Genomic DNA, 14,331 nt, shown 5'->3' on the forward strand with positions numbered 1-14,331 from the left:
TTAGCCAAGGTCTTTTCCCCAGGGTACAGGAGTCCAAAACTAGAGGGCATAGGTTTAAGGTGAAAGGGGAAAGATTTAAAAGGGACTTGAGGGGCAACTTTTTCACGCAGAGGGTGGTTTGTGTATGGAATGAGCTGCCAGAGGAAGTGGTGGAGGCTGGTACAATGACAACATTCAAAAAGGCATCTGGATGGGTACATGAATAGAAAGGGTTTAAGAAGGATGTCGGCCAAATGGAATTAATGTAGAATAATTGGTCAGCATGGACAAGTTGGACCAAAGGGTCTAATGAGTGGTGCCCAGAATGAGACACGGCTGAGACACAACTCCAGTGTTAATTGATCATGTCATGATTTTGTTCTTTTTAAAGCTCACCTCACAAACCATTAAACCATAAAACCATATAAAACTTCCCCACATTCAAACTTGTCAGGTACAAAAGTTGTGGGCATCATTGGCAAGTCTAGTATCTGTTGCTATCCAGAGTTGTCCTTGAACTCTGTGACTTACTTGGCCATTACAGCAGATAAGAGTCAAACACACTGCCTGGACCTAAAGTAGGCTAGATAGGGTAAAGCCAGCAGATTTCATTCCCTAAGGGATATTACTGATGCAGATTACAACAAACGACGATGCCAGCATGGTCACCATTGCTGAGACTATCTTTCAAATCCAGATTGAAAAATTGACTTTAATTCCTTCAACTAGGAGTGTAGAATTTGGACTTTACTCCCACAGCATTAACCTGAACCTTTGGTTATGCTGTTCTAGTGACATCATCACTGCACTACTTTTTCAACACAGGATTATTCATTAGGTGGAATGAACTGCTAGAGAAAGTGGTGCATGCAGGTAGTTACAATATTTAAAAGACATTTGGAAAGATTGAGAGGGATGTGTCAGACAAGCGGGACTGGTTCAGTTTGGGGAGCTTGATCAGCATGGACAAGTTGGACCGTATCATCTGTTTCCATGCTGTAGGACTCAAATTCTTTAGGAGTTTGATAATTTATGCAATCATTGTTAGCAAAATATTACAAATTGAACTAGTCCAGCTGGCAGGGGCCTTGTTCCAGCAGTGACTGCAGGAGTTGATTTTAACAATAAACCTGGTGGCGGGGAAGCGGGTGGAGATAGGTGTCATCCACATCTGACGACGAAAGCATGACCAAAAATTCAGCAAAAGACATAGGTCTTGAGGAATAGCTTAAAATAGGAGGGGAAGACAGAGATACAGGGACGGAGTTCCAGAGCATGGGACCAAGAAAACCGAAGAGTGCGCTTGTGTAACATAGCAGTATAATTGCATACAGATATTGTCTTTTCATTCCCTAATTCAATGAAAATCAGCCAGTTAATCCTCGTGTCCTCGTCAAAATGCACTCCTAGAACAATCTCCACTTGCCTGGATGGGTACAAGTTCAGCAATACTCAAGAAGATCAACACAATTTGGACAAAGCAGCTCACTTGATTGGTACAAAAACAGAAGTTGCTGGAAAAGCTCAGCCAGTCTGGCAGCATCCGTGATGAAAAAAAAAAAATCACAGTTAACATTTTGGGTCTGGTGACCCTTCCTCAGAACTTTTGTTCCTGATTTCAGCATCCGCAGTTCTTTTGGTTTTCACTTGATTGGTATCCCATCTAAAATCTTGAACAGTGGAAGCAGTGAGCACCATAAGAAAGAAGAACAGGGTTCCTGAGCCTACTCTGCCATTTAATAGGTCCTTCTGTTGTTCTGACACTCCTCACGTCTACTTTCCTGGTCTTTCCCCTTAAACCCCCATTGCCCTACTGACCAAGAATCTATTTGTATTAGCCTTAAATGTACACAAGAACTCTGCTCCCATAGCTCTCTGTGGCACAGAGTTCCAAAGACACTCAACTCTCAAGAAAATTCCTCATCTCAGTCTTAACTTGGTGCCTCTTTATTCTGAGACTATGCTCTCTGGTTCTAGACTCTCCCAGGTGGAGAAACATCCTCTCAGCATTTACTCTGTCAAGCCCCTTAAGAATCCTAAGTAAATCTGCTGTATCTGCAAAAATCACAAATCACGAATTCACCTGTCTGCGCTAAAAAATATGTAGCAAAAATCAATATCTGCAGGCAAAAGTCACATATCCATGATTTTTAACCTACATTTACATGTGCTCCGCACTCTCAAATTTTGTTATTTGCAGGGGTTCTCAGGAATGGAGCCCTTGCAGATACGGAGGAATGACTATATGTTTCAATGAGATCACCTCTCATTCTTCTAAATTCCAATGAGTCAAGTACCAACCTGCTCAACCTTTGCTCATAAGACAATCCTTCCACACCAGGGACCATTGTAATGAACCTTCTCTGAACCGCCTCCAATGAAACAATATCTTAAACTTAAATAAAAGGACCAAAACTGCACACAGTACTCCAGATGTGGTCTCACCAGCGCCTTGCACATTTGCAGTAAGAATTCCCTCATCATACTCCAACTTCCGTGAAATAAGGGCCAACATTCCATTGGCCTTCCTGATTACCTGCAGCGCTTGTGTGCTAGCTATCTGTGTTTCATAACATATGCAACATCTCACAAAGAATCCTTAGACAGTACCTTCCAAATTCGTAACTAGTGTAGGCTAGAAATATTGGGTAATACATATAAGGGACCACCAGCACCTGCCTGTTTTCCATCCGCACCCCACACCAACCTAACTCGGAAGTATATTGCCGTTACTTCACTGTCACTGGGTCAAAATCTGGTGACTCCCTTCAAAACAGCGCTCTCGGTGTACGTACATCACATGACTGCTGTTTTTCAAGAAGGCAGCTCATTATCATCTTCTGAGAGCAATTATGGATAAGCATGAATCCTAGTTTAGCCAGCAACACCCACATCCCATCAATAAAAAACAAATCACCAAAAATAGTTATCTGGTGATAGGAAACAATCATACATTAAAATTGCAGCACAAGAACAAATTAGATTTTTGCTACAACCTATAGGATTTTAAGTGTCTGCATTTACTGTCAACTTGCTGTACTATAAATTCCACTGTAAATGTTGTCAGTGTCCCCTGTGCCATGTGGAATCATTGCAGCACAGATAGGAGGGTGCCATTAACCAGTTCTGTCAGAAATATTCTTACAGGTATGGTAATGAGAATTTATAACAGCAACACATTCAAAAGAGACTGCTTTACCTGAACAGTGTATTTGGCTCGATCAGTACATTAAATAAATCCAATTACAATACAGCAATTATCTTTAGTCACAGTGACAGCAGTAATAGAATGCTAAATCTCAATCTCAATGCCACGAACCAGGATTGTGTATCTGTGCACACTGATAAGCAGGTATGAAGATACAGGCCAGGTTGAGTTGTGGCCCTCTGCGATTATGCCAACAGTTGAGATTGCTTGGTACAATCATTTCAGTAATGTACCAGAAGACATGCCACTACCTATGGGACAACAACACTTGGCAAGAAGACCACTCAGTTTGTTTTGTCTTAGCAAAACGTGATGCAGGCTGAGGTCCAAAACAAAAGACTTGCACCTATATAGCATAACGTCACTTCTGAAACTTCAAGTACCAAGTAATTCACTGTGGATGCACCATCAGTATTACATTAATTATCTAGTTATTAAAATGACTGTGCCCTGTTTTGTGCTACTGATTGAAGGAATTTGGCCAATATTCCATGGAGATTCCTGTTCATTTTAAAAGAAAATTGATCAGTAACATATTCAACATTCAGCTAAATAATTGAACAGGGTAGATTGGGTCTATCTTTAACATTTAGCTGAAAGGACAATGAAACATTAAGTGTTGAGCCAAACCTTTAGCATAAATTACTTGCTCTAATCTGACTGTTACAAACTTTCAGTGTCCCTCAATTCCCAGCATGGGAGGAGCATGATGAAGTCTATCCAGTTTTTCAGTGCTGCTCCATCATTTAATTAATGCCATCTGGCCTGACATTCCATCTCTCAATCTCAGTTTTGTACTCTTCGATATTCAGTATTCAAATCTGAGGTTGAACAGCCCATATATCTACAGGTCTTGGAATGAAAATCATTTCTTGATTTCCCTCTTAAAACAGTCCAGTTCTAATTTCAAAGGCACATTGCCTCATTCTTAGTTTCTTTGTCAGAGGAAGCAGTTTCTCTCAATTTATTCTCTAAAAATGCTAGAAACACCTCAACTGTCTGATACTCAACAGATTAAAAGCCAACCTTACGCAATCCATTCCTAGAATTAGGCTCTCCTGGTGGTATCATTCTGGTCTGAATGTGATGCATCATCTCCTGGGCCACTATACCCTTTCCATTGCCTAGAACTGAATACCTTACGGCAGATAATTTTTCTTCGCCTTTAATTCTTTCCCTCTGAAGTGGTCAAGATCAATTAAGAGTCAATCACGTGCTGAGGGTTTAGAGTCATACATGGGCCAGACTGGGGAAAGATGGCAGATTTCCTTCTCTGACGGGCAGTGAACCTGGTCAGCATTTATGGCATAATGGTCATTTCATGGTCACCAATACTGATGACTGGTTTTACATCCCAGACTTATTGACTGAATTTAAATTCCAGCAGCTGCCATGGTGGGATTTGAGCCATGCCCTCACCCAGAGCAATAATCTGCACCTCTGGATTACTAGACCAGTGATATTATCACTATTTTGTTATCTCCCCGAGTCTGACTAAAACTCAGTACAACTTCCTCCCAGTGTGATCCAGTCCCCTGGAGCTTTACATTAGCGATCTGCCAAATGAACCTGTGGAATTCTTGACCACAGAAAACTGTTGGGGCCAGTTTGTTAGACATATTCAAGAGGGAGGTAGACGTGGCCCTTGTGGCCAAAGGGATCAAGGGATATGAAGAGAAAGCAGGAATGAGATACTGACATTGCATGATCAGCCATGATCATATTGAACGGTGGTGCAGGCTTGAAGTGCCAAATGGCCTACTTCTGCACCTACTTTCTATTTAAATTCTACGTAAACTTATGTATTAAGTGACGTGCACTGGGCTCCTGAATCATCATTTGGAAAACATTATGCTTGATCTTTTAAGCTTCAAAGCAGATAATCTCACACTTGTCCAATTTAAAGTTAATCTGCCATAGTGTTTCCCATTCATCAGCTCTGTCTGTGTTCAACTGCAAATTCCTGTCCCTCCCCCCACTCAAGCAACTAGCTATCAGTACAATTTCAATTTGAAATGACATAGGCCAGACAGATGGCAGCTAGATAAAGCAGGGATGAAATGAGCCAACACTGAATGCTAGAACACGTCAGAAGAAATGACAGGTAAGGATGCTCCTCCACAGAAAGTTGAAGGTAGCAGTCGTAAATAAGTAATCAGCCTGTGGTATTCTGAATTGAAACATTAACTGTGCAGTCCTAGTCATTTTTTTAACCCCGAGAAATAAGTAACAGGACTTGACTATAGTTTAAAAAAAAAAATTAGTACCAAGTTTCAGCCAGAGCTGCAACTCACTGGGAGGGAGAAAAAAAAAGGTTGAGCAAACTCAGCTGTATGCAGCCTCAGCTAAAATACCATGCAGACACTATTCAATAAATGTAATTAACACCATAAACAAAGAATAACTGCAATAAAAAGAATCTTTTATCGGACCTCATTCAAGCAGAAGAAGCAATTGGATTGGGGCACTTCTTAAAAAAAGAACACTTTAACAGATTAAGTCCGGAAAATCAGCATACATTTAAAATCATGCAAAAAATTGAATTTTTTTTAATAGAAGACATTAATTGAAAGTTCATGATGTTTTACTGGAGCTAGGGGGGTAGAGGGTTGGAAGGGTGAAGAGAAAGAGGAACGTACAAGACACAGAGGGGGCTTTGCAGGGTAGATGCTGAGATGATAGCAATATTAGGAAGTGTTAGAGGAGGCAGATACGAGCACAGTTAAGCAAGTAGGTTTTGAAGATGCTGAAAGACTAAAGAAAGGGCTGGGGTGGGGCATGAAAACAGACAGAAGACTGCTACTTATGGTAGAGAAGGGTCATGGAGGATATACAGCAGAGATTGAGGAGCAAACTATGGCAGTGCGCTTTCAAGAGTTCCTGTCATTGACTGTGTTTGAGGTCATCACAGTACATTAAATGCCTAGCCCAAATGTGACCATTTAGGGCCCTTTACTGACTAAATTCTCTGGTCCTCTGCTCATATTCCGTTTCCTTTTACCCCCTGTCCCCCAAAATGTATTTATTCTTGAGACGTGGCCTTCACTGGTCGCACTAGTCTTCATTGCCCAAGGTGTCCTTGAGATGGAGGCTACAACACCAAAATAATTGGGCAAGGAGAGAAACAGTTCCAAGATGACAGCCATTTCAACCTCATCAAAAGGAAAATGCAAAAGCCAGCTGTAGCAGAGGAAAGGGAGGAGAGATAGAGATAGAGAGAAAAATAAGTGTAACCAAGGATGAGAACCTTGATGTCAACATGGACAAGTACAGGAGCTATGGGTGGTAAGCAAAAGAGTAACAGGTAAAACTGGGCTCTATATAAACTAGAGTATGGGCACTAAAAATTTGGATTTTTGAAATTTGTAAACTCAAGCTCCTAGCAAGCAGAGTACAGTAAAAGGAGAGAGTTTCAGCCAGCAATACTGCAGGAAGGGGATGGTGGTGAAGATCACAAGAGACTGGTTGTATTATGGAGCTTGTTACAGCAATAAATCTCTTCCCGCAGTTGCTTCTTGCCTGCTTTCCAATTGCTTTGGTGCTGGATTCTCTAACCTTTCTTTGCACTAACTATCTCATTATTTGGGGAATGAAATGGGATGCTGGGTAAGAAATAGGAAACAGGGGGAAAAGAGGATTAAGTCATTACAAAGAGGGCTAGGAATATTGGGCAGTGGCCTTAAAATACAAAAGACACCCTTCCTTCCTCCCCACCCCCAAAGCCAGGATTGTCAAAAACAAAATGCAAGGCTAGACCTGGTGAGGGATTACAGGGTCATGATGTGCAGTGCACTGCAGGCACCTTGAAAAAAAATACAGCAGAGTCAAAGGACAGTGCAGCCTGGGGAGTGAAGCAATGGAACACTGAGAACAGCCACAATGTTCAGGGCTTTTATTTTTGAAAACTAGGATTTTTGGGTGTGATAAGGCGAGTTGGAGAGATAATTAAATACATTGTGTATTTGAGAGTGTCTAAGTGTTTCTGCGGTCGTAAAATTTGAGCCATTCATTAAAAAGCAACACATCAGCACATTTCATTCCCTCAGGACATGCTGGAAATCTTTCCACACACCACAGACATTTGCCACATTTGAAACTAACTCAGTACTTTTTTTTTCTATAAAAGGGGATATGAACCAATAATGAGAGCCCATTAAATAGTTTTCTATTATTCTGTTTAAAACAGAATTTAACATTTTTTTAAAATCAACAGGCAGAATTGTTAACAGCTCATGATTTGGGTCACTGACGGCTGTCATAAACTTTCAGCAGATTTATGCCAGATCAGCGACCTGGAACGTGAAGCTGTGCCTTTTGCTTTCCGAGCACTTTGTCCTCTCCTGCAGTTTGAGAAACAAACTCATTAGAAACATAAAGACCCAGTCACCCACTTGCCAACTTGTCCAATTAGGCAAAAACATGCAGAGGGATAGCAGACTGCAAGAAAAAGAGAAAAATGGTTATAAAAAAAAACCAAGGCACAAAAATACTTACATTTCTCACACAATCGCCCAATAGCTGCAAAAGAAAGAAAAAAAGGAGTCAGTTGGAGATTGACACTTTGCAATGTATTTTTATGGCAAGACAGTAAGAGAAATATATCGGGGACATTTTCTAGAGGGTACAAGTTCAGTCAGGCAACTGAGGGAGCATTGCAGGGAGTGAAGAGAGAGAATATCTCTGCTCTTATTTACATCAATACAAATAGCAAACAGTAGAAATTTCCCCAAGGATGAGGTATTCTATTTGTATTTTAACCTCCCTTACATCTGTGACCTACGGGTAGAATAGCACGTGTGATAAACTTTTCACACAAGGCGTCAGTATCAATTACACAAGTAAATACACACTAGGAAAAGAGGAGACCAAATCCTAAGGCTGGGAAACTGTGGCCTGTTCACTATAACACTGATTATTGTATCGGAGCAAGAAAAAGCTTTAGATTATTGAAATTGAAGAGTGCAGATTTGGGTCTTAGCAATCAAGTTTCAATGGCTTGAGGGGGTGGGGGAGGAAAGGGTGTACAGAACCAGGCCCTCAGCTGAACTTTCACCGATGACTGTAGTTACCTCAGAGTTCCTTAACCCCTCCTAAAAGATACAGCTTTAAAATTATACAACTCACTGTAGTTATATTTTCAGCTATGTTACACGAGGCACAAGAACTAAATGCAGTTTCACTAGGCTGTTGTCAGAGACAAAAGATACTATAAAACTGGGATCTATTCCATTAGAATGGAGGAAATTTAACTCTAAGTTGGATGGATACATCTAAAATGAGGCTGGGCACAGAGAGCAGATAGAACTGTTTTCACAAATTAAATCCCCCCCCCGCCCAATACTTCTTCAAGCCCCACAATTCCCACATCTCTATTAGTTTTGACTCTTGCCTCTTATTGTATCCCTTCTGCTTCACATAAAAGTTAGTAACTTTATTTTCAGCTGTCTGGGCCTTGTATTCTAGAACTCCATCCCAGAAAATTTTAGCCATCCTGCAATACTCTTTAAAAAGCCAGTTCTTCCAACAAGCTATTAGTTAATCCTTTGGCTTGGCACCTATTTTCATCAGATTATTTAATGTGTAAAAGCATCCCAAAGGCATACAGTCCATAACATGGCTTGATAAATAGAGTGCCATACTGGATGGAAGTTGCTGCTTGCAGAGAAGCATGTTTGTTGAGTATTCTTCACCTTCCAGCAAAGAGAGAGATACCCATTGAAGAAAGCATCTCCATTATCGCCTTCTCTACATGGTTTTAGAGTTACTGTTTAACATGGTGCACAAAGACAATGTGTCAATTATCCTCTCCACCAGAACCCAGAAGAACAACGTAAAAGTACGTTGCATTTCAAGAAAACTGAATGAATGAGGTAATGACTCCGCCTAGGCTAGGAATGATACAACACAGAAGGACATTCAGCCCATTGTGACAGTGCTAGCTCTTTGCAAGAACTATCCAATTAGTCACTCCATTGCTCTTACCCAGAGCCCTGGAAAATTTACTAACTTTAACTCAGTCATAGAGCTTTACAGTACGGAAACAGATCTTTGTTCCAACTCATCCATGCCGACCAGATATCCTAAATCAATCTAATCCCATTTGCTAGCACATGGCCCATATTCCTCTAAATCCTTCCTATTCATATACCCATCCAAATGCTTTTTAAATGTTGTCATTGTATCAACCACCACCACTTCCTCTGGCAGCTCAGTCCATACACAAACCACCACCTGTATGAAAAAGTTGCTCCTTAGGTCCCCTTTAAATCTTTCTCCTCTCACCTTAAAGCTATGTCCCTCTAGTTTTGGGATCCCCTATCCTGGAGAAAAGGCTTTGTCTATTCACCCTATCCATGCCCCTCATGATTTTATAAACCTCTATACGGTCACCCCTCAGTCTCCGACCTGTCAAGGAAAATAGCTCCAGCCTATTCAGCCTCTCCCAATAGCTCCAACCCTGGCAACATCATTGTAAATCTTTTCTGAATCCTCTCAAGTTTCACAACATTTTCCAATCGCAGAGAGACCAGAATTGAACACAGTATTCCAAAAATGGCCTAACCAATGTCCTGTGCAGCCGCAACATGACCTCTCAACTTCTATACTCAATGCAATGACCACTGAAGGCAAGCATACTAAACACCTTCTTCACTACTTAATGTGCCTGTGACTCCACCTTCAAAGAACTATGAACGTGTACCCCAAGATCTCTTTGGTCAGCAACACTCCCAGGACCTTACCATTAAGTCCTGCCAATTTGTCTTGGTCAAGGAACAAACGTTGATACTTGAGCATGGTCATTTGGCTCAAGATCACAGATGACCTGACTATAGCCTCTCATAGAATCACTCCAGCATGGAATCAGGCCATTTGGCCCATCAAGTCCACACCGACACTCTAAAGAGCATCCCACCTAGACCTTACCCCATCCCTGTAACCCTGCACTTCCCATGGCCAAACCACCTAACCTGCACATCTTCGGACTCAACTGATGTTCCCTCTGAGCCCATGTTGATTGATTGGGGTAGCAATGCTATTCTCAGCATTGACCTGCAGTTTCAAAAGTCAGTACTGTTCATGGGCCTTGGAATTTCACGCAGAAGAGAAAAAATTTGGACGGAATGTAGATCTCAACTTACTACACGTTTTGACTCCCCTATCAATAAAAAAATATAGTTACCTCTGCCTTATAAAATATTCATTAAATCAACCCTACTCTACCACCCTCTGGAGGAGGCAATTCCACACCCCTCAACATTCAAAAATAATTTCTCCTCATCTGCATCTTCAATGGGAAAACCTCTATTTTTATACTGTTCCCCTAATTCTGATCTTTCCTCTATTACAAGGAGAGACATTCTTTTTGCATTCACTCTGTCAAGTCCCCTCAGGATCTTCTGTCTCATACGATCATCTCTCAATCTGAGATACTAATGGACTCGCACACAATCTGTCCAACATTTGTGTTTAAAATATTTGCCTCATTCCAGGTATTCGAGTGAACTTTCTTTGGATGCTTCTAATGCAAGTATGCCAATTCTTAAATGAGGAGACCAAAATTGTACACAGTACTCTCAATGCGATCTCTCCAATGCCTTGTACAACTCATTAAAACATTCCCTACTTTTATATTCTGGATCCCTTGTAATATGACAACATTCCTTTTGCTTTGCTAATCGCTTGCTGCACATGCATAATAGCTTTCTGAGAGTCATGTACCAGGACCCCAAATCCCTCTGTAACTTCAAGTTCTGCAGACTCGCTCTGTTTAAACATTATGTTGTTTTTCTATTCTTCCTGCAAAACAAGTTTACATTTTCCACATATCGCAATATATAGCAATACATGGTCCAAGTTATTATCCAATTCTCTTCAAACAAAGGAAAAGTATGTTTCAATAATAATGTTAAATGAATAGTTATCCACAACGCAGTCATTTGCACCCAACTCAAAAGAGGCCCGCGGTATATTTCCAACTCTCTCTTACTCTGAGTAACCCTGTTTGGATTTCACTGGTGACTAAAATCTAAATCAGAACACCAAGATCTGCTAGCATTTCCAACTACCACTGTTGCAAAATTAACGGGAACACTGGCCCAGATTTTCCTGCAGTGCTGAGATTGGGGAAGTGCTCTAAATTTAGCTGACTGGCAAGCCCATGATAAACTCCTCCATATTCTCCTGCAATCTAGTTAGAATATGCTGCAGTGAAAGTTGTGGAAGACCAGGGATGACAAAGACTTCTTAATCTCAGGGATTTATCCAATGTATAAACAAACAGTCTTAAGACTGACACTTGTGGGAATCCAGGTCCTGACCGTAAGGAGGTTATAATTCTTATCAAAAATGCTGCTTCCACAGATGAACAGAAGTGCTGTCTGAATTGGCCTTTCGGACCCTGTTTGGACATCGCAATTAAAATGTTACAAATCTGAGCACAGAGATTCTAAGGGTTGGACACCGGTCACTCCTGCTCTCCAGTCTCCAATTGGCTAAACTACACGTTTTATAAAATAAAATCAACTACAATCACGTTGCTGCCATGCACTAGAGCCATTTAAAATCAGAATGACAGCAGCCTTAAAACAAGAAATAATACAGCAAAACTGCACTCATCAGTGCCACAAAAATCTGCTTAGTATATTCTTCCCTGAACACACGTGATGGCTTAAGTATTTTTCTCTAAATTATTCTTCCTTTGCATCATCAGAATGTCCCAGTAATATCCCTTACTCTACCATTCTCAAAACAGTGGATTAGCTCTGGTTTAACGAATGTAGGACAGCGTGTCAAGTGGGCGACACAGTGACTCAGTGGTTAGCACTGCTGCCTCACAGTACCAGGGACCTGGGTTCGAATCCACCCTCAGACAGCTGTCTGTGTGGAGTTTGCACATTCTTCCCATGTCTGTGAGAGCTTCCTGTGCATGCTTCAGTTTCCTTCCACAATCCAAAGATGTGCAGGCTAGGTGGATTAGCCTCTAATAATCCTCCCCAACCTTCTCTGCTCGAAGACTGACTCAGCTTCTCCACGTAACTTTCTGCAAGCACTCCAAGGCCTTGATAGAAGTGTGGTACCCAATTGAATACAATATCGCAAATGAGGTTTAGCAAAGGTTTTCCATCACACTGCCTTTCTCTTGCATTTTCTACCTTTATGAATAACACCAAGGATCCCCACATGATTTTCTAAACAACGTTTTCCTGTCACTAATGCAACTCCAGGTATTTCTTTTCCTCCAACGAATTATACCATTTAGTTCACATTGGGGGATCTTGCAGTGCAGGGGCTAGCGTCCTTGCCTCTGAGCCAGAACCTCCTGGTTTGAATCCCACGACAGCATTCAAAGGCCAAGGAAGGTGTGCCTGTATCAGGATGAGTATCAACCTGCTACACACACCAACAGCGGGCAGTAAGAACAAGGAGAGATTCCTTGCCAGCTACATGTTGGAAAGGAGCCTCGAGTTCCACTACCCATTGCTCCAGACTACAACACAAATCTAACAGTGCAGGTTACACAACAGCAACTTGGGGTTTTTGGGGGACCAGTTGATTGGACTGTAGTTATGGACCAAGCTGGTGCCAATAGCATGGGGTTCAGTCCCTTCTCCATGTGGAAAGGATTTAGGGCCTGCCTTCTTTCCCTACTGTTGGTAAAGATTATGATTTGTGCAGAGGACTGCCTTCAGGTAGCGAATAAATATAAGAAAGAGTTTATATTGCCTTTCATTCCTCAAAGCAAACTATACCACTTCAAAGAATGTTAAATTTCATCTGCCATGTGTCAGTCCATTTCACCCGTTTATGGACTCCTGAGGTCTCTTACCATGCCATTCACACCCAAGACCAAGTCACTAACATATATCAAATGAAATAATTGTTCTCGCACAGACCTCAAGAGGGCACTGCTGTACACTTACCTCCAGATTACAACCCTTCCATTGCTTCCTGTTCTATAGTCAATTTCATACTCTCTGCTAGTGTCTATAACACAATGGGCTTTAATTATGCCAAAAGTGATGATGGACCCATGCACTGGTCAATTACTCACAATGTCTCTGGATCCAATCAATGACGATATTTATTTTGGAACACTTTACTGGGCTTTTTGATATCCCACAACATAGAAATTAACATTATATTAACAATATTAACATTAGGGAACAGGTTTCCATGCCTAGAGACTTCTTGAGCACTGAATTGGTTTGTTGACGGCATGCATTTGTTTTCCTGCCTTGGCTTCATATCTTTCAAATTCATATGCACTCTGACATTCATTGCCTTTTTTTGGGTGGGAGTTGGATACTCAATGCTCTTCTTTTACTCAAGTCATCACTAAATTAGATGAAAAGTTATGGCCCATGAAGAGATTGCAGGGAATTATGGATCACATTGTCAAATTGGGTTTAGCATGATACAGTACAACAGGAGGCCAATCAGCCCATTAAACCTGCTGGTTCTTTGAAAGCACTAATCAATTAGTCCTGTTTCTCTCTCACAGCAAAAACCCAATGTATTGAATTTGATTAATTCAAGGACAATAGGCATTAAAATAGGGGTCTCTTGCTAAAACTGTACAAAGCAAAATCAGACTACATCTAGAATACTGTGACGCTTTAATCCCCTTATCCAAGGAAAGATACGTCAGCAGTAGAAGCAGTCCAGAGGAGGTTCCCTATGTTGATTTCTGGTATGGAGAAACTTCCTTAGGAGGAGAGATTGAGTAAGTTTGGCCTGCACTTGGTGGAGTGACAAGCAACCTTAATGAAACATAATATTCTTAGGGAGCTTGACAGGTTAGATGCAGAGAGCTTGTTTCCCATTGTGGGATAGTCCAGGACCAAAGGGCATTTCAGAATAATGGGTCACCTAGTTAGGACAAAAGACGAGAAGGAATTTTTTCTCTGAGAGGGTTGTGAATCTGCAGAAAGCTATCAAGGCTGGGTCATTAAGTGTATTGAAGACTGAGATAGACAGATTTTTAATCACTAAGGGATTCAAGGGTTATGGGGAAAAGGCAGGAAAGCGGAGTTCAGGATTATTAAGAGATAGTAAGAACTGCAGATGCTGGAAAATCTGAGATAACAAGGTGTAGAGCTGGATGAACACAGCAGGCCGAGCAGCTCCTATGATGCTGCTTGGCC

At 41.3% G+C, this 14,331-nt stretch overlaps 1 protein-coding gene across 1 annotated transcript in view; it reads right to left on the reverse strand.

Moving 5' to 3' along the window:
• The window catches only part of phf5a (PHD finger protein 5A), a 33,768-nt gene that overhangs the window by 17,392 nt on the left and 2,045 nt on the right, over positions 1-14,331 (reverse strand). The window contains exon 2 of the mRNA XM_020531312.2: positions 7,682-7,705. Within this exon, the coding sequence (XP_020386901.1) occupies positions 7,682-7,705 (24 nt within the window). The remainder of the gene's footprint in view (positions 1-7,681; positions 7,706-14,331) is intronic.

The sequence above is a fragment of the Rhincodon typus genome, chromosome 37, assembly GCF_021869965.1.
Source record: "Rhincodon typus isolate 14 chromosome 37, sRhiTyp1.1, whole genome shotgun sequence".
NCBI classification, from domain to species: Eukaryota; Metazoa; Chordata; class Chondrichthyes; order Orectolobiformes; family Rhincodontidae; genus Rhincodon; species Rhincodon typus.